Here is a 21,363-nt window from a genome sequence, read left to right as displayed (position 1 = left end):
GGTATTTTTTGTGTAACTCAGAGGGAAAAACCCCTAAGGTTTCTATTGTTTTAAGGGTATGAAAATCTTGTCTGATAAATTTTATATTGAATTCTGAGGAATAAAGTAAATTTAGGTGTGTAAACTGAAATTCCCACTCACTCCTTCAATCACATATTTTCTCTTTAAAAATCTCTTACAGGAGCTAGCATTACAGCCCAAAGATGATGTTGTAGACAGAGCAAAAATGGAAGATACCCTGAAGAGGAGGTTTTTCTATGATCAAGCTTTTGCTATTTATGGAGGTAGGGGATTAATGAAAGAAAAAATGTGTTGTTAGTGGCCTTAATATGGTTCTTAAATGAAAAGTACAACCTGCCAACTGATATCTCGTTGTATCAGGTCATGCAAACCAGAGGATAGATATCTTGCATTTATTTATTTAGTCACTCATTTGGTATGATACCAGTTCTTATTTCCTTCTACCCTCCTTATTCTTGAAGATGGCTTTTTTTCCATTAGGACTTAGGGAATTGGAGGGGTAGGCAGATACTAAGTGTTTGATGTATCCATGTACATATCAGACTCTTCTTAAAACCCCAGTGGAGACTTGGGAATAGTAGAGGGCCCTTTGTAGCACTGGCCAGCTGCACTGTGCCGTTCCCCACAGGGCAGTGATAAACCCTAGTTCCAATAGTATTCATTATGGCAACTGCCAGGTGAAAACATTCTTCTTAGCTATGCAGATAAATTTCTACATCCCTTTGAACACTACATGAATTTATATAGACAAATAGAATTCACTGATATTTTTTCATAAGTAACGGAGATTATTGCAACAGTATTAAACTTTCAATACTTTGCCACTGAAACTTGATTTGATTTTTAGTCTGAGCAGATCTCTAAATGTTTTATTTCTTGAGGTTTAAATAGTAGCCCAAATACCAAGAATAAATTGGAGAACGGGGTCTTGGGCATCATTGTTATTCCACTGAAGCAGCCAGTTATTTTCTCATTTCTATGGCAGAAAACTATAATCTGCTTTTTCATTTTGTTTCTTCCATAAGGAGGAACTTCTTTTTGTTTTTAGGTTTTTCTAATCCTTCTTGAAATTTCAACCTTCACATGCAGAAATAGTAAATGGAATAAGAGGTTTTCAGTTTAAACATCTGTCAGCTAGTTGGAAATAAGACTCTTTAGTATTGGGAGATTTGAAGTGTTGGCTTGAATACATTTTTTTGGAATATGTGAGCCTTTCAGGTTTCTGATATCTTCTTACTTTGATTTGTTCAGAGGGATAAGGTAGAGTACATTTTCCTCTCATTTTGCAGGTGTTAGTGGTCTTTATGATTTTGGCCCAGTTGGATGTGCTTTAAAAAACAATATTATTCAGACCTGGAGGCAGCATTTTATCCAAGAGGAACAGATCCTGGAGATTGATTGTACCATGCTTACCCCTGAGCCAGTTTTAAAGTAAGATTTCTACTTTGGAGGCTGAAATTCTTTAATTTATATACTTAAGTAACTTTTTGATTAAAAAAAATTGCCCATGTTCATTGTGAAAATCTGAAAAATAAAAACAAAATATATACTCATTGCCAACAGATAGCCAATTTAAAATGTGGTATTTATCCTTTTTTTTTTTTAAGTTTAGGAGTAGCATAGTGTGGCGTTTAGTAGTAGCACAGTGCTTTCTTTCACCTAATATAGGTGAACATTATGTCAATAAGCTTCAAGAGTATTTTTAATGACAGAATAGTATTCTCTGTTACAGATGTGGCATAATTTACTTAGCTGGTGCATTAGTATAGGCGCTTAAGTTTTAGTTTCTGAGTTTTGATGGCACTGAACATCCTAATAGATTAATTTTTTGTATATCCTGGTGATTTCTTTAGTATAAATTCATAGAAGTTCTAGGCAAAGCTATGTACATATTTTAAATTAAATACTGCTATTTGTATTGACATTTCAATGCAGAAATTTAGATTCTTCCTACCAACATTGTTGAAAGCAGGTCAGGATTTCATTTCAGGATATGAAACTGAAAGAGGAATTGTTACTATTTTTCATCATTTCATTTAATATTGCCTGTTAAAGAGCTAATTTTTGCTATTTATAAACTTTAAAGTGAAAGTGTTAGTCTCTCAGTCATGTCTGACTCTTTGCAACCCTATGGACTGTAGCCTGCCAGGCTCCTCTATCCATGGAATTCTCCAGGTAAGAATACTGGAGTGAGTAGCCATTCCCTTCTTCATGGGATCTTCCCAGCCCAGTGATTGAACTCAGGTCTCTAGCATTGCAGGCAGACTCTTTACCATCTGAGTCACCAGCGGAGCCTTTTCTATACTTCAGGCTCTCTCTCAATAATGCAGGCAATTAAAATAAGTTGAGTTCTTAATGATAGATCTAAAAGATCAAGACAACCTATTCTTAGCTACTTGCTCCACTAATAGGAGCCACATAGTGATAATACCAGTGTCCCTACAGGTTTCAGTGGCAGAAAACTCTTTCTTTAAGGTTCAGTGTCTATTTGAGTTCTCGCAAATTCTTGGCTAGTCAAATTCCCCATGGCTTTGGCTTTTGCTTGGATCACTAATAATAATGGGATAGGCATGGAGTAACTGATACTGAAAAGTAGCACAGACCTTGACAATTTGTGAAAAAGTATAATCTAGTTAATATTTTTTTTCATAAGGGAAGGGAGAACTTGGGGAGCAGGTAGAAATAGATTAAGGAAGAATTTTCTTTGGCATACATTTTTATCTACCATGGGATATTCCATAATAGATAAGGGAGCTTTAATCTGTCAGACACAGATGTAAGCTATGGATAAATATATAGATGGCAGATTGTCTTAAAAGGTAAAATTTATGAGTTAAGCTGTATGGAAATGACTAATTGACTTGGTATTAACTTAGGACTTCTGGCCATGTAGACAAATTTGCTGACTTCATGGTGAAAGATTTAAAAAATGGAGAGTGTTTCCGTGCTGACCATCTATTGAAAGGTATGGCTTTTCATCTCAGGTAAACATCTTTTCAAGTAGGATTGATCAAAGCAAAGGGTTTGGATTAAACATTTCTCTTAAGTTTTTACATTTTTTTTCTTGGGACATAATATACAAAGAATAAAGTGCACAGATCTTAGTATATAGAACAAGTCCCTTATTGAAAAAAAAGAAATATATATACACACACACACACACACACACATATATACAGATAATTAGAAATTCTAAGTCACCGAAAGAATCAAGAGAGTATCATGACTGTCTCTGTAAAATCAGCCGTAGGATTCATATAAATTAAGAACATTATCCTTGGGTTCATTTTTTCACTTGCCCAATGTTGAACTCAAAAGTACATTGTCCTTTTTTCTCATTGATTACAATTGACATGTACAACACTATTCTTGCAGCTCATTTACAGAAATTGATGTCTGATAAGAAGTGTTCTGCTGAGAAGAAATCAGAGATGGAAAGTGTCTTGGCCCAGGTAAGTACTTGAGAGACGTTATCATGATAACTCAGGTAGGTGCTATCTTTCTTTTCAGCATTTGATGACTTGAATTCCATGTTGTGCTGACCTGGTCACAATAGTAAAGAAGGAGAGCTTACCTTCTGTCCTTCATATCATCTGTTTTTGCATTTTTATTTTCTCTGTTAGTGTTTTATAGTTAACCCTTTATTTCTGCCAAACTAGCAAGTCAGTGTAAATAGAAATGAAATTAGTTTTCTCTCCTCAGGAACCAGTTTTCTGGATTTAATAGCAAAAATCAGGACAATGTCTAGGATGGGTAGTGTTCAGTGTGGAGATTTGGGGCAGACATCTGTGTGAGGCTGTCTCATCAGCCACTTGATCTACTTCTGATTGGACTGTCCATGACTATGTGCTGTTCTTAGAACCTGATGGAGCAGGCCCCTGCTTTTCCTGTAGACCTTTAGTTTTGTATTTAAGTTGACAAGTTTTAGGGAAGGCGTTGAGATCATCTATTCTGACTTTTAGCCAAATGCAGAAATACTTTCTATATCAGAAGTAGTTCTTACCCTTTTTGGGGGGCCACAAACTGCTTTAAAAATTGATGAATACTGCACACCTTTGCCCCAGGAGGATCACATGCCTGTATGTGAATGTTGCTGATTTCTCACGTCATTTATCCTTTTAAGCAAAGTATTTCTCCAGCACCGTGTTTGATCATGAAATCCACCACAGCTCATCTCTTAAATTTTATTTACTTCCTTGGATGAGGAAAAAAAAAACAACCAATGCTTTTTTTTTTTTTTCATCCAAGAAATAAGATTTTCTTTACCTTGTGTATGAATAAGTAAGGCTGAGTGTAGAAGCAGCACCCGAAAAAGATGTCCTTTTCATTATAGGGGACTGAAATGCAAAAGTAGGAAGTCAAGAGATACCTGGAGTAATACGCAAATTTGGCCTTGGAGTACAAAATGAAGCAGAGCAAAGGCTAACAGAGTTTTGCCAAGAGAACGCACTGCTCATAGCAAACACCCTCTTGCAACATAGAGAAGACTACACATGGACATCACCAGATGGCCAATACTGAAATCAGATTGATATATTCTTTGCAGCCAAAGATGGAGGAGCTCTTTACAGTCAGCAAAAACAAGATTGGGAGCTGACTGTGGCTCAGATCATGAACTCCTTATTGCCAAATTCAAACTTAAATTGAAGAAAGTAGGGAAAACCACTAGACCATTCAGGTATGACCTAAATCAAATCCATTATGATTATACAGTGGAAGTGACAAATAGATTCAAGGGATTAGATCTGATAGACAGAGTGCCTGATGACGGAGATTCGTGACACTACAGGAGACAGGGATCAAGACCATACCCAAGAAAATGAAATGCAAAAAGGGAAAATGGTTGCCTGAGGAGGCCTGACAAATAGCTGAGAAAAGAAGAGAAGCAAAAGGCAAAGGAGAAAAGGAAAGATATACCCATTTGAATGCAGAATTCCAAAGAATAGCAAGGAAAGATAAGAAAACCTTCCTCAGTGATCAGTGCAAAGAAATAGAGGAAAATAATAGAATGGAAAAGACTACAGATCTCTTCTAGAGAAGAAAATGGCAACCCACTCCAGTATTCTTGCCTAGAGAATCCCATGGACAGAGGAGCCTGGTGGGCTGCTGTCCATAGCGTTGCACAGAGTCAGACACGACTGAAGTGACTTAGCAGCAGCAGCAGAGATCTCTTCAAGAAAATCAGATACCAAGGGAACATTTCATGCAAAGATGGGCACAATAAAGGACAGAAATGGTATGGACCTAACAGAAGCAGAAGATATTAAGAAGAGGTGGCAAGAATACACAGAAGAACTGTACAAAAAAGATCTTCATGACCCAGATAACCACAGTGGCGTGACCACTCACCTAGAGCCAGACAACCTGGAATGCGAAGTCAAGTGGGCCTTAGGAAGCATCACTACGAACAAAGCTAGTGGAGGTGTTGGAATTCCAGTTGAACTATTTCATATCCTAAAAGATGATGCTCTGAGAGTGCTGCCCTCAGTATGCCAGCAAGTTTGGAAAACTCAGCAGTGGCCACAGGACTGGAAAAGGTCAGTTTTCATTCCAATCCCAAAGAAAGGCAATGCCAAAGAATGTTCAAACTACCACACAATTGCACTCATCTCACACGCTAGTAAAGTAATGCTCAAAATTCTTCAAGCCAGGCCTCAACAGTATGTGAACCATGAACTTCCAGATGTTCAAGCTGGTTTTCGAAAAGGCAGAGGAACCAGAGATCAAATTGCCAACATCCACTGGATCATCAAAAAAGCAAGAGAGTTCTAGAAAAACATCTACTTCTGCTTTATTGACTATGCCAAAGTCTTTGACTGTGTGGACCACAACAAACTCTGGAAAATTATAAGGGGTGGGAATACCAGACCACCTGACCTGCCTCCTGAGAAACCTGTATGCAGATCAAGAAGCACAGTTAGAACTGGACATGGAACAACAGACTGGTTGCAAATCAGAAAAGGAATACATGAATGAAGGCTGTATATTGTCACCCTGCTTATTTAACTTATATGCAGAGTACATCATGCCAAATGCTGGGGTGGATGAGGCACAAACTGGAATCAGGATTGCCGAGAGAAATAATCAATAACCTCAGACATGCAGATGACACCACCTTTATGGCAGAAAGTGAAGAAGAACTAAAGAGCCTCTTGATGAAAGTGAAAGAGGAGAGTGAAAAAGTTGGCTTAAAGCTCAACATTCAGAAAACTATGATCATGGCATCTGGTGAAATCACTTCATGGCAAATAGATGGGCAAACAGTGAAAACAGTGACAGACTTTGTTTTCTTGAGCTCCAAAATCACTGAAGATGGTGACTGCAACCTTGAAATTAAAAGATGCTTGTTCCTTGGAAGAAAAGCTATGAGCAACCTAGACAGCATATTAAAAGGCAGAGACATTATGTTGCCAACAAAGGTCCATCTAGTCAAAACTATGGTTTTTCCAGTAGGCATGTATGGATTTGAGAGCTGGACTGTAAAGAAAGCTGAGCGCCAAAGAATTGATGCTTTTGAACTGTGGTGTTGGAGTAGACTCTTCAGAGTCCCTTGGACTGCAAGGAAATCCAACCAGTCAATCGTAGTCGTGAATATTCATTGGAATATTGGAATGTTGGAATCCAGTCGTGAATATTCATTGGAAGGACTGATGGTGAAGCTGAAACTCCGGATACTTTGGCCACCTGATGCAAAGAACTGACTCACTAGAAAAGACCCTGATGCTGGGAAGGACTGAAGGCGGGAAGAGAAGAGGATGACAGAAGATGAGATGGCTGGATGGCATCAGTGACTTGATGGACATAAGTTTGAGTAAGGTCCGGGAGTTGGTGATTTACAGGGAAGCCTGGCGTGCTGTAGTCCATGGGATCGCAAAGAGTCGGACATGACTGAGCGACTAAACTGAGGACTCCCTAACACTGCTTTCCTGATGGAAATTGCTGGACACTTCTCCACTGTTGCCTTGAGTTTTTTAAACCTACTGATTTTCCTCTGCAGCATCTGGCTTTCCCAGCATTAGCTGAGAAATTTTCTCCTTCGTCATTTAAATTGAAAAACTTCTTAATCTGGCTATTGATTCATCTGCCAATTTATTTTGGGCCATATGAAGTATTTTTATTCCTTTTTTGAAACTCATTTCTTCCACGTTGTTGCTTATGGCTTAGAAAATGAATTCTTGTACTTTGATACTGTTAACAGCCACACCCTCATTTCTCATTTCCTTCCTTTTCCAAAGACATGACCCTTACTAGAAAGAAGACATGAAAAGCACCTCAGATTACACCTAAATTATTCTCTTTCACATTCAGGATTTTAGATTTATTAGGGATTTTGTGTGTATGTGTCTTTGATCTTAACAGCTTCGTTCATTTCCAAATAAATTGTCTGAAACAGGAAGTAGTTGTTTTGTTAAGTCAGAATTTATAGTTTGAGCACTGACTTTCTGTTTCATCAGGTACATGTTCCAGAAAAACAGTTTGGATTTTGATTTTGATTGCCATATCATATATGTGTGATATCTCATACACACACACAGTCAACCCTTGAACAGCATGGTTTGAACTTTGCGAGTCCATGTACACTGTGATGTGTTTCAGTAGTAAATTCTACAGTACTACACAGTTTTTAGGTGGTTGAATATGCAGATACAGAATAACTGTGGATAGACAGGGCTGGCTGTAAGTTACACGTGTTGTTCAAGGGTCAGTTCTGTGTTCTTGTCAATTTAATCTTCAGTGAAGTGTTAGAAACCCATGGAAGTGGCCTGATACTGAAATGGCCCCAAAGGATTTCCTGGGCAGAGGCCCATCTGTTGCTTCAGCATATAATAGCATTTTCTGCATCTGTTAATGCTTGTGATTCCTTCTCAGCTTTATGAAGCATGATATTAATAGTTTATCTAAAAGGTATTGATTCACTCTCTGTGGCTAAGAAACGAGGTAGAGTCTGTTCTCCCCATTTTACAGATAAGCAAACAGGCTCAGAGAGGTTAGGGAGGAACTTGATCCTGAATCACACAACCCATCCATGGTGGAGTTGGGCAATTTACCCAGTATTTTCTGATCCTGAATGGCCATAAATCATTAGTTGATTTATCTAATTATTTTTATTAGATGTTTTTTAAGTTTTAAATATTCTTTACTATTAGATGGTTTGTCATAGTCATTCGAGGTTTTTGAATTGGAGATCGTATATCATTTTAGAGGGTTTGGCATTGATCATCAATGTATAGGATGTGCAGTGCACTGGGAAATGCAGAAGTGAATAAGACACAGCTTCTGCGTTCAAGCTTCTCCCATAATGTCTAACGGAGAAGGCAATGACACCCCACTCCAGTACTCTTGCCTGGAAAATCCCATGGATGGAGGAGCCTGGAAGGCTGCAGTCCATGGGGTTGCTGAGGATCGGACACGACTGAGCGACTTCACTTTCCCTTTTCACTTTCATACATTGGAGAAGGAAATGGCAACCCACCCCAGTGTTCTTGCCTGGAGAATCCCAGTGACGGGGGAGCCTGGTGGGCTGCCGTCTATGGGGTTGCACAGAGTCAGACACGACTGAAGTGACTTAGCAGCTTAGCAGCATAATGTCTAATGGGAGAGGAAAGTTACATGGATATTTAATTAATAGACAGGGAAGTGCACCTGACTCTTAAGTATACAGAGTAGTAAAATTCATTGTGTAAAGTTTTTTGCATGATAACTATTATAATTGAACAAGAGATATTTTGCCTTATCTTTCATTGTGAAATGGTACACGTTTTTAGGTCAGTCCTACAAAGACACTCTATTTCTCTGTTGGTGAATGTAAGCTATGTAAATTGGGTATGGTTTTAATATAGATATCTTGAAGATTAGGTTAATCTGATATTTTTATTTTGGGTGAATTTTAATGGTGGGTGGGGTTTTATATATAATATTTTATTGTTATGCCTTATTTTTTCTCAGTCTCTTACACTAATCATTTTCTTGATGTATTCTTTAGCTTGATAACTATGGACAGCAAGAACTTGCAGATCTTTTTGTAAACTATAATGTAAAATCTCCCACTACTGGAAATGATCTTTCCCCTCCAGTGCCTTTTAACTTAATGTTTAAGACCTTCATTGGACCTGGAGGAAACATGCCTGGGTATGTATCACTTATTGTTTATGTAATATTATTATAACTACTTGTAATAAAAGGTAAATATTAATATCAACCATGAAGGAAAATGTTTGAAAAATGAGTAGGAAGTACAAACAAATATATTAAGAAGAAGTAATGATAGATATATTCTAAAATTTTATTTCTTCTAATTCTTTCTGAGTATAATTTTTTTCTTTTTTTTAGTGTATATTGTCATTTGGGGGAGGGCATAAATACAGAAGTCTGTAATCATCACTTCTTACAGTTATTACTGCATAGGGCAGGAGAGAGAGTTGAAGAATGATTTTGAAGCCTATTGAACTTGTTGAGGGAGACTTTAGAAACCATTTAGTGTAGGTCACACTGCCCAATGGGGCTTTCTGCAGTGGTGGAAATAGTCTATAAGCTGTTCCTGTCCAATATGGTAGCCACTAACCACTACCATGTGGCCGTTGAGCATTTGAAATGGGGCTAGTGCTTCTGGGGAACTGAACTTCTAAACTTATTTATTTATTTTTTGGCCATGCCACATGGCATGTGGGATCTTAGTTCCCCGACCAGCAATGGAACCTGTGGCTCCTGTGGCGGAAAAAGAGTCTTAATCACTAGACATGTGACTAGTGGCCTACCCTGTTGGACAGGATACGTTTAGCTTGTTGATTCATTAAAAGGTGGTTTTTGCAGATAAGAGTAGAAAACCTGTAACAGTTTGCAGTATGATCCAGAATTTATATGTCCAGAGTCTTTGTTCATTGTTAGCAAACTTAGTCAAAGTATTCCATTTCGTAGCCTCGGATATTTTTCTCATGGTCTCATTGTAGGGTAAGACAGGATAGGTTTTGCTAGATAAAGCTAGGTCATGTTTCCTGGAGTAGAGAGTAAAGAATAACAAAAATGAACTGTAACAGTGTATTATTGGAGTAAGACAGTGGGCTGATTCAGGATATTTTGTGGAAAGAGGCAAAGGATGAGCCTTTCATTTTGTTAATACAGAGTCATAAAATGGGCCATGACCTCTGACCTGCTTTCCCACTGCTATGAATTTATCTAAGGAAAGAATTCAAAAGGAAAGGAAGGTATACTTATCAAGAGTGTATTAATTAATGATAGAAGATAGTGGAACAAAACAGCGAAAATGCTGTTCAGTAAAGTTCTTGGTGAAAAAATAAAAAACAGCTAGTTTTAATATGTCCTTAACTATTCCTGCTTTAAAAGAGGATTTTAAAAGATAATTCAAGATAACCTGTGCTCTGAAAGTGATTTGTAACATCTAATTCTTGCTCTGTGTCTTTAAGCAATAACATAGTGGGATTTTATTATGGATGTGAAAATAAATGTGACTACTTTGCCCCCCCCCAAAAAAGAGTATATAAATTGAAAGTAAAAATAACCTTTTCATCCAGTAATTTGAGGACTGCTTAATAAATTACAGTAGTTTATTTTAGTAGAATACAACTGTTAATAAGAAAATTTTACTGTTTTTTATAAAATGGAAAAGCATAAAAGAAAGAATTCATAATTTAGTACATTCTACTTAATAAATATGCAGAGTAACTGTAACTATGCTTATATTTGGATAAAAACCAAAAAATAAAAAGAATTGGTATATTAGAATGAGAAGAAGGTAAAATTTTATTTTTTGTTTTAAAATTTTTTTCCACAAAACGTTTCTTTTGAAGTAGCTTCTTGAGACTGCTCTCTTATGTGATATTTTGCACAGAATATTTTCTGTGAAATTGAAAAGAAAGCAATGGCTATAATGGTATATTTGAGTGACTGTGTCTTTTTAAAATGTGGAGAAAATCAGAAGCAGCCTTGGGCTGAAAGTACAAAATACTACAAAGATTTGATCATTCTGGATTTCCCTGTTTCTTTGTGTCTCTGGGTACAAAGAAGGAAATGATATGAAAAGCCTTGAAAATTGCCTGCCGTGGTGTAAGGGTTTTGTTGAGTGAGTTCTGATGTTAATTGTCAGCCTGTACTGGCTTTTTTTTTATTAATAGTTCCACAGTTATGCTTTGATGTGGGTTAACAGCAGAGGGATGCTTAACTTTATTTTTAAAAGGATCTAAAATTGTCATCTGCCTCCAAAGTAAGTGAGAATCAGGAGAATATCCGAAGACTATCTGAAGTTTTAGAGACGTCATGAGAGAAGTCATCTTTGATTCACTGGAGTGATGAAATAATATGACATTTCTAACAGTGGTGTTTCCATACCGGTCACCTGATCCCTTCTCTGTTACCTGTGTGAGAATAGAAAATATCTATTTCTAAAACATTTTTAGGGCCCATACAGCTTTGTGTGAAATAGTATATTTAGGACTTTTAGGAATTGTATCTAGAATTTCAGATTTATTGGGAAACATGATTTCTTCCTTTGTAACAGACTGATTTGTTTAAATTTATAGATATTTGAGACCAGAAACTGCACAGGGGATTTTCCTGAATTTCAAACGGCTTTTGGAATTCAACCAAGGAAAGTTGCCTTTTGCTGCTGCCCAGATTGGAAATTCTTTCAGAAATGAGATCTCCCCTCGATCTGGACTGATCAGAGTCAGGTACCACCCATGGTGTTCTGCTGGTGAAATTAGTGAGTGACTTTTGCATTGAAATGGAAACAAAGGCTTGCTGATTTGAAACAGCTTTCTTTTTTCTTACATCATTGTTTAATTTATTTTTGGTTGCACTGGGTCTTCGTTGCTGCTCACGGGCTTTCTCGAGTTGCAGCAAGCAGGGGCTGCTCTTTGTTGCGGTGCAGGGACTTCTCACTGGGGCGGCTTCTCCTGTGGCAGAGCACCGGCTCTACGGTGCATGCTTAGTCGCCGTAGCGCCCAGGCTTAGTTGTTCCCCGCCGCTTGGAATCTTCCCGGACCAGGGATCAAACCCGTGTCCCCTGCATTGGCAGGCAGATTTTTATCCACTGTACCACCAGGGAAGTCCTTTCTTACATGATTATATCTTTATTTTTATCCTCCAAAAAAGTTTGTTTTATGTTTGTTACCTTCAGTTGTAGTCTCTGGGATGATGGGCAGCTTTGAGTGACTGTGTGGTTTGAACGGAAAGGGTGAATAGCTGACGTTTCACATCTGCTGCAAAATGATCTTTTCCCCTTGTTCATGTTCTGTTTTGAGGATGGTAAGATCTTGATTGTTGACGCAGGCATTTCCTGGAAGTGGTGGTGGAGATGAGAGTAGGGTGAGGAAGAAGGAGGTGAGGGTTATGGCAGGAGGGCCATCCTAGGCATCCAGGACAGACAGTGTTACTGGTGTTGGGGTGAGGGTGTTTCAGTAGCCAGTTGGTATCCCTCCATGTATTTGGGGCAACTTTATGACAGAAAGTCCAGCTAGCAAGCTTGCTTCTGTCTACTCTAGTTCAGACAGTCTCTTGTCTCTATTCTAATAACCTCCTTTTGTCAGATGTATCCAGGAATGTGCAGGAAGGCATCTTGGCACTGCTGAGTTATGTTTTTCTCATTATGAGTTAGCTATTTATGACTTAGGTTTTTTGCAATTTCTATACATTTTCTTACTGATATTTTAAGGTAATAAATTTCATATAAAAATGGGCTATATTGGTAAACTTCACTGTCTTAGACTCCGAAGTATTTTCCACAGCCCCAGCAGCTGTTCTTTTCTTGTCATGCTGTGCTTAGTCTCTCAGTCGTGTCCGACTCTTTGTGATCCCATGGAGTGTAGCCCGCCAGGCTCCTCTGTGGGGATACTCCAGGCAAGAATACTGGAGTGGGTTGCCATGCCCTCCTCTAAGGGATCTTCCTAACCCAGGAATCGAACTGGGATCTCCTGCATTGCAGGCTGATTCTTTACCAACTGAACTACAGTTCTTAACTTGCTGGAATTACAAGCATCAGGCATAGCATATCCTGCCTATAACTATCAGAGCGTGCAAAGCCCCTGCCTAATCTTGTGAGTCCTGGTGACACCCTCTGAGGAGACGCTCCTATGTTCTCACCAGACTTTATCTTCAGGCCTGTAGTCCCTTCAGCTGAATGGTCTAGAAAAGGGAGAGTTCATGAGGAAGGAGCTTGTACAACTTAGGTAGAATGGGGAGGACCCGCTGAGCCTTGCTGCAAAATGAAAAGTAGTCCTAAATTTTAACTGGGTATTGTAACATTGAAAAACTTGTCAGACTTGAATTTGTCTTATTTCTCAATCTCTGGGTTTCTTCATGTCTTTTTTCCTTTTGCTTTTGGAAAAGGAAGTGTCTGCAAGCATGCTTTCAGAATACTGAGTAAGCTGTCTGAGACTGAGCTTGTCTAAAGCCAGTGTTTTGGAGAGGATTTACATCAAAGAGAGTAACCGTTGGATGATTATTAAGGACCATGAAGTAAGGCAAAACTTGGAACCTGTGGAATAAAAAGTGATAAACAGGCAAAGCAGTTTAGAGTAGAGAAACGGTCCCAGGAGTTAATGGAGGAAAGTCCAATGGGGCTTCCTGCCATTTTATTCCCTGGTTTTCTGGATTTTGGTTGATTTTGTCATGTGCCTCTGCAGGATCCTGGGTGGAAATCCATTCATCCTTCACAAGTCAGTATCTCCATGGTTTTTATTCCATGGTAGGGCTAGGACCCAGAGAAGGCAATGGCACCCCACTCCAGTACTCTTGCCTGGAAAATCCCATGGATGGAGGAGCCGGTAGGCTGCAGTCCATGGGGTCGCTAAGAGTCGGACACGACTGAGTGACTTCACTTTCACTTTTCACTTTCATGCATTGGAGAAGGAAATGGCAACCCACTCCAGTGTTCTTGCCTGGAGAATCCCAAGGACGGGGGAGCCTGGTGGGCTTCCGTCTATGGGGTCGCACAGAGTCAGACACAACTGAAGCGACTTAGCAGGGCTAGGACCAGAGAAGGCAATGGCAACCCACTCCAGTACTCTTGCCTGGAAAATCCCATGGACGGAGGAGCCTGGTAGGCTGCAGTCCATGGGGTCGCTAAGAGTCGGACACGACTGAGCGACTTGACTTTCACTTTTCACATTCCTGCATTGGAGAAGGAAATGGCAACCCACTCCAGTGTTCTTGCCTGGAGAATCCCAGGGACGGGGGAGCCTGGTGGGCTGCCGTCTCTGGGGTCGCACAGAGTCTGACATGACTGAAGTGACTTGGCGGCAGCAGCAGCAGCAGGGCTACGGCTTGTTTAATGTTACAGCTTCTTCTTAACCTAGAGATGGCAGGTGGTAAGTCTTTGTATAGCTATGATCCTTTGGTTTAGGTGGGGAGTATCAGTTGTTCATATGAAATTTTTTTTAATTAAATTTCATTTTGATTGTCTGGCTCTGTCTTCTAGTCTGATGACTATTTTGTCTCCACAGTTACAGGTAGAGTCTCTGAACTCAAAGACAAGAGACAGCTGATACAGTCAGTGTTTGTGTTGATTTCCATCTCCTGTCTGTGAGCTTGGATTAATTGACAGAACAGATGGAAAGACTGGCAGCTGATTATTTGGGGATTCTGGGCAGGGTCCTTATTTTGATCTGCCCTTCATTTTAAGTGTTCTCTTGCTGCTGTCCTGGTTGGAAGCTTTGTGAGGACAGACATCAAGCTTCTCTGTCTGTCTCTCATTTCTGTGCTCGCAGAAGATATTTGATAGCTTTAGAAAGGCAATTAAGATATAGGTGCTGCTGGACTGAATAAGAGATGACATTAAAAAGTAAAAGTAAAAAAAAAAAATCAAAGCTCTTCTGCAATGCATTTCATGTATTTTTAGGACCCATTTAAGCAATTTTTCATTACTTGTAAAACATCTGAGATAATCATGGAAGTGCCCTAGTAAATTGTGTGTGTGTGTTTTAAAGAAGAGAGATTTGATTTTGACTCATAAAATTAACTTAAAACATTCCCCCCCAATAGCTACTAAATTGCCATTCAGGGAAATCTTTTTCGGAAACCATTACTATGTGCATATTTATCTCATCATTATGCAGTTCGCTTGATGTTAGCTTGTTCAATTCATGCCGTGTCCTCTGCCTTGAATAACACATCATTTAGGAAGCTGTTACTCTAAAGACACCAGCTGTATGGTGCCATTATCAGTCATTTACTTGTTCAGAGCAATAAAAAGGAAGAAATCAGACTATTATAAAAGCTAAATTCACTTTTAATTCCCATTCTTTGAAAAGTAAATATCAGGCACTTCATTTAGTGTGCATTAGTAAAGACTTACCAGTGCTTTAAAGAAAATCATTTTATTTGGAAGGCACTATTCAGTATCTCATTTTTTGTGTGTGTCTGACATTTGCTCAGATTCTCTTAATTTTATTTTTTAAAGATTGTTTTTTGATGTGGACTATTTTTAAAGCCTTTATTGCATTTGTTACGTTATTGTTTCTGTTTTATGTTCTGGTTTTTCGGCCAGGAGGCGTGTGGGATCAAGATCACTCCCAACCAGGGAGTGAACCCACATCCCTGCATTGAAAAGCAAAGTCTTAACCACTGGATCACCAGGGAAGTTCCCAGGTTTTCCTAATTAAAAAAAAACTATCAATCTGTTCTTTAACAACTATTTTCCATATCATTCTGTGTTAGTGTAAAATGAAGTTTAAATAAAGGCTTTGTTTATTTTTTTTTTAAGTGTGCCACTTTTATCCTTTATACTTTTGCTTTCAGAGAATTCACAATGGCAGAAATTGAGCATTTTGTAGATCCCAGTGAGAAAGACCATCCCAAGTTCCAGAATGTGGCAGACCTCTACCTTTATTTGTATTCAGCGAAAGCCCAGGTCAGCGGACAGTCTGCTCGGAAAATGCGCCTGGGAGATGCTGTTGAACAGGTAAGATTTCATAGATAACTTAATTTAGAGCATACTTCTTCCTGGAGTTCAGCACTCAGCAGATTCTGTGTACTGGATGATAAAATATTTTGACAGTCACTTTATTTTGATACAGTATGTGGGTTGTTTTTTTTTTTTCCTGTATTTATTACACACTATTATTATAGTGGGAGGGAATTACCTGAACGTGCCAATGTGTGGGCCACTGGGACTAACATGGAAAAAGATTTAGCAGGGCATGTGGAAAAAATTTGTTGGTTTGAATTGTACTGCATCAGTTTTTTTTTTTTTGGCCATACTCGTCTTCATTGCTGCATGCAGACTTTCTCTAGTTGCGGTGTGGGCTTCTCACTGTGGTGGCTTCTCTAGCTGTGGAGCACGGCTCTAGGGTCTTAGGCTTGCGTAGTTGGGGTGTGAGGGCTCGGTAGTTGCAGCTTGTAGGCCGTACAGCTCGGACTCAGTAGTTGTGGCGCACCAGCTTAGTTGCCCCACGATAGCTGGAGTCTTCCCAGCCTAAGGATCAAACGCGTGTCCCCTGCATTGGCAGGCAGATTCTTAACCACTGGACTACCAGGGAAGTCCCCCATCAATCTGACTTTTAACAATATGGACTGCTTTTGGGGAGACATTTTGACTCACAGGAAGCAAGCCCTTTCTATTTTAAACTCTTCTGTATTACCCATAACAATTGGGATAAGGGCTTGCATATAATAGAATTTCCCTATGATTATTTGCCTAGAGAAATGAGTGAGTAAAAACTTGGTAACAGTAGTTGCTGCCTAATAATGGAATGAATTGCCCTGGGAACGATGAGCTTCCTGTCTGAAAATATTCAGGTGGAGGCTGAGTGATAATTTGTCAGCCCTTTTGCAGAGAAGGGCCCTGCAGGTGGTAGGAGATGGGGCTAGACAGTTTCTAAAACCCTTCTGTACTAAAGTTGTAAGGGGATTTATACTATATGGGGTTTGCAAATTTCAGTGGATAAGAATACATTAAAGTCCCCTCAGCATGTCTTACGACTTTTGTTAATTCAGAAGGAATATATGCCATTCCTTAGGGTCATTGTTGTGAATGTCATTTTCAGTACTGTAGATTTAGAAGGTATGAGGTAATAGGCTGAATTTTTGCTGACCCAATGAGTATGGTGGAAAGATTTTGAATGACATCATTCATTATTATCTGCTTGTTAGCTTGACAGTTAAACTTTTGAAAATAGCCTTAATCACATTTTTGGGTATTTCAGATCATTATGAAAGCTGTATAAATTAGCTTGCTTTGTGTTTCAAAGATTTTTCAGTAGATGATAAATAACTCAATGGAAAATGGTATCTTGGCCTTCAAAAGCCTTAATGTTTGTAGGTTTTTTTATTCTTCTGTGCTTGTTTGCATGTTGCTTGCCTACTTACCTATGAGTTTGTTTATTCATTTATTTTAGGGTGTGATTAACAACTCAGTGTTGGGCTATTTCATTGGCCGCATCTACCTCTACCTCGTGAAGGTTGGAGTCTCTCCAGAGAAGCTCCGCTTCCGACAGCACATGGAGAATGAGATGGCCCATTATGCCTGTGACTGTTGGGATGCTGAATCCAAAACATCCTATGTAAGTAGAATGCAGTGGCTCTAACCATGTGATTTTCACATTGTTAACTTAGAAGCATGGATATCAAAGTTGCCTTTTGTGTGCTTCTTGTCAGAGTGGAACAAAAAGGAAAGAGATCTCTTCCTAAGCAAAATGGAAAAAGTAGTTGCCCCACTCTGGTGTCATAAGAGGGGGCTACCCTTATGTCCCAGGATCCCTTTGTAGATATGGATGGCTTTTACAGAGAGAGAGAGAAGGCTGGTGACAGTGTGTTCCTGGCGTGTCCTTTGCTGGTGTAGGCAGTGTGATTGGTAACATGCCTGAACGCAGCTAAGATGGAGTGGCCACCTTCCTGACAGGGACCCCAGCAGATACTGGAAGTGGTGGCCAGGCTGAGTAAAGAAGCCCATAGTGCTCTTCATTTGGAGAGCTGTTTGGTAGATTTGGGGGATAGACTAGGAGATTCTGATCTCTTGTTTAGGAACTACCTTTTCTCAAATTCTGTGTATTTAATAATAATTCAGAGAAGACCTCCAGGTTACCTCTTCACTGTTCCTTCCCACCCCCACACCCCCAGACATGAACATTAGTACTGAAGTTTAGGATTGAAAGGCATTTGGATATAGGAGGTGCTTTAGCATTGGTAGCAGTGGGAACAGGGCAGCAGCCACGAGAAGCGGGCCCCAGAGTCTTCTGCATTTCCTTTATTTGATATTGGAGAGACTTCTCATCCAACAGAGACTTAACTCAGGGTCCTTGATTCTCACATGCCCTTGGTTTCTCTTAAAAAGTAAAACTTTTAAAAGTGCCTTTCTTTGAAAAAATAGATTCTTTTTTTTTTTTTTTAAGTAAAAAAAATTTTTTAATGGTACTGATGCATCTATTTGCAGAGCAGGAATAGAGCTGCAGATGTAGAGAACAGACATGTGGGCACAGGGTAGGAAGGAGCAGGCGGAACAAACAGAGAGAGAGTAGCATTAACGTATCTACACTGCCGTGTGTAAAATAGACAGCTAGTGGGAAGCTGCTGTATAGCACAAGGAGCTCAGCTGGATGCTCTGTGATGTCCTAGAGGGGTGGGGCGAGGGCAGTGGGAGGGAGGCTCACGAGGGAGGGGATATATATATATATTTACGGCTGATTCACATTGTTGTACAGCAGGAACTAACACAGCATTGTAAAGTAGTTATCCTCCAGTTAAAAAAAAGTCATTTAAAAAATGACAACCTTTTTTTGTAAAACGGAAAGTGAAAAATAATTCTTTAAGTGTGTTATATAAAATGTGAAACTTCCAACTGTGTGCTCCCCAAGAGCGTTCCATGTCTGTTTTCTCAATCAGGGCTCAATAAACATTTTCCACAGTAAACATTTAGGCTTTGTGGATCTCTGTGGCTCTCTTCTGTTTTTTGTTTTTTCTTCTTTTAACAACGCTTTAAAAACATAAAAACTATTCTTAGTTCCATGAACCTTGATTTGTCAACCTCCATTCAAATTAATTTTATATGCTTTAAAAACATATACACAAGTGACAGATAGCCAATAAACACTTGAAAAGATGCTCAGCATCGCTCACTATTAGAGAAATGCAAATCAAAACTATGAGGTACGGTAGAAACCAACACAAAATTATAAAGCAATTTCTCACTAATTAAAAAATAAATAAAATGTTCTAAAAATACATGTGTGTATATGCATAATGATATATGCATATATCTGTAGTGACTATTATTGATATTGTTTTTAACGTATACTTTTAACTTTATTGAATTAGGAAAGAATCTGTTAGGTTTTTCTTGTTATGTTAACTTTCTTCACAAACTTACTTGACATATGTTTGCTTAAATGATAGTGGTAATTAGTTTTGGATTATAGGTGATCATTAGTTTCTTTATATGTACTAGATATTCTGAAATCTCTTTTTATTTTCAAGTTAAACCAATAAAGTGTTTTGTGTGAGAAGATTTCAAGCTAAACCAGACCCAAATTCTTGCTGTTTTCAATTTAGATTCTGAATCCTGCCTGAATGGCATTTCATTTGTTTGTTCATTCGGTATTTGTAATTGTTAAGGGCTATATACCATTCTAAGTGTACCAGCGTATGTAATCCTCACAATAATTCCATTCATTGGTTCTATTTCTTAGGAGACTGAAGTGCTGAGACGTTAGTTGATTTGCCCAAGTCTCAGCAAGGGAGTGGTGGAGCGGGGATGTGAGGCAGGGCTGTCTGACTTCCCGCCCCTGCCCTTAACCCCTGCTACACTGCTTTCATAAACCCTACTGCACTCCTGCTCATCCTTTCTGAGTGTCACTGTGAGCTGTGGCCAAACCCTCAAGGAAGGGAAGTCAGAAAATGTGGGTCTGAGAAGTCCTGAGGATGGAATGTACCGCATGGTGACTACAGTTAATAATACTGTATTGTGTATTTGAAGATTGCTTAGAGAGTAGATTGTAAAAGGTCTCATCACACACACACACACACGATTATAACTGTGTGAGGTGGTGGGTGTTACCTAGACTTATTGCGGTGATCATTTAGCAATATATACAAATATCAAATTGTTACATTATATACCTGAAACTAATATCATTGTATATGTCAATTATACCTAAATTTAAAAGAATTAAAGAAAAAATTAAAAAGAAAATGTGGACCTAGCTTTGAGCTTAGGCCTCACATTTTGTGTAAGATCATAAGAAGACTGGACTAAACAAGACCAAAAGCTCTGAAGTAATAAACTTTAAAGGAGAGGGGGAAACTCCTTTAGAGACTTGAATATTTTCTTTTTGTGTGCTTCATATTGTATTTTTTTAAATAAAAAAGTTACTGATACAGTTAATGCTCTAACCTTTTCTTCTCCCTCCTAAGGGGTCACCATGATCTCAAAATTGTTGTCTACCATTCTCAGGCATATTTTTGTAGTTTCACCATTTAGTACATAAATATCTTCATCAGTATCTTTAGTAAATGATAATGAGTAAGTATATGTTTAAGAACATAGATATACTAGTTGGCATCTTTAGTGACTCAGATGATCAAGTTACATGTTTTTAGCTTTTTTTTTTCCCCTTAATTCCTGTTTTGTTGTTTTTATGTGCTGGGGTTTCTGAGCTTATATGAGTTTTATTTTTGCCTCTTTGTTTGAAACACCCCATGCAGTAACATGTGCTTGGAAAGCTTATTAGGTGTGATGGTTGAATTTTCCCAAACTCTGGATCAAAGGCAAAAATAAGTATTTATGAGAAGGACTAACTAGACATCTGTTGAACTAATAAGCCTTTTACCTCTTTGGTTCTTACTCAAATAACAGGTTCTTAAGAGTCTTTGAAAACACTTTAGATTGTGCTTTTGAAAAGTGACTTGAGAATTAACAAGAAATGGAACCTTCCACTGCTGTGATAGTAATGCTGTTATTAAGTTTTATTCTGTGATCTAAACAGTACCTGTTCTTTATTGAGTTTTCTTTTGTTGGGTAGGAAACTGGATTGAGCACAAATGCCCACATTTGTGGCCAGCTGAGATGTGTGTTTAGTACAATCATCTGATGCCAAGATTTGAGAGCAGTAGATAATTCGTACAAAGAGAATGCAGTCATCCCTCAGTGGCTGCTGGGGTTTTGTTCCAGAAGCCCCACCGACACCAAAATCCTGGGATGCTCAAGTCTCTTACATAAAAAGGCTTAGTATCTACGTAGACCCTATGCACATCCTCCCATACACTTTAAATTAGCTAGGTTACTTATGATACCAAACATATTATAAATGCTTTGCAAATAGTTGCCAGGTTTGCAGCAAAGTTTAAGTTTTTGGAACTTTCTGAAAATTTTTTTCTAAATACTTTTGATTCACAGTT

The 21,363-nt window shown here is 38.7% G+C and overlaps 1 protein-coding gene across 1 annotated transcript in view; it reads left to right on the top strand.

The window, feature by feature from the left end:
* Positions 1–21,363, top strand: part of GARS1 (glycyl-tRNA synthetase 1) — a 52,845-nt gene that overhangs the window by 16,802 nt on the left and 14,680 nt on the right. The window contains exons 3-10 of the mRNA XM_055590480.1: positions 182–284; positions 1,311–1,452; positions 2,898–2,986; positions 3,397–3,473; positions 9,005–9,150; positions 11,556–11,705; positions 15,772–15,934; positions 17,370–17,534. Coding sequence (XP_055446455.1) covers positions 182–284; positions 1,311–1,452; positions 2,898–2,986; positions 3,397–3,473; positions 9,005–9,150; positions 11,556–11,705; positions 15,772–15,934; positions 17,370–17,534 — 1,035 coding nt within the window. The remainder of the gene's footprint in view (positions 1–181; positions 285–1,310; positions 1,453–2,897; positions 2,987–3,396; positions 3,474–9,004; positions 9,151–11,555; positions 11,706–15,771; positions 15,935–17,369; positions 17,535–21,363) is intronic.

This window comes from Bubalus kerabau, chromosome 8, assembly GCF_029407905.1.
Source record: "Bubalus kerabau isolate K-KA32 ecotype Philippines breed swamp buffalo chromosome 8, PCC_UOA_SB_1v2, whole genome shotgun sequence".
Taxonomy (NCBI): domain Eukaryota; kingdom Metazoa; phylum Chordata; class Mammalia; order Artiodactyla; family Bovidae; genus Bubalus; species Bubalus kerabau.
The sequence above is the reverse complement of the archived record's forward strand: the minus strand, read 5'-3'. Positions and strand labels throughout refer to the sequence as shown.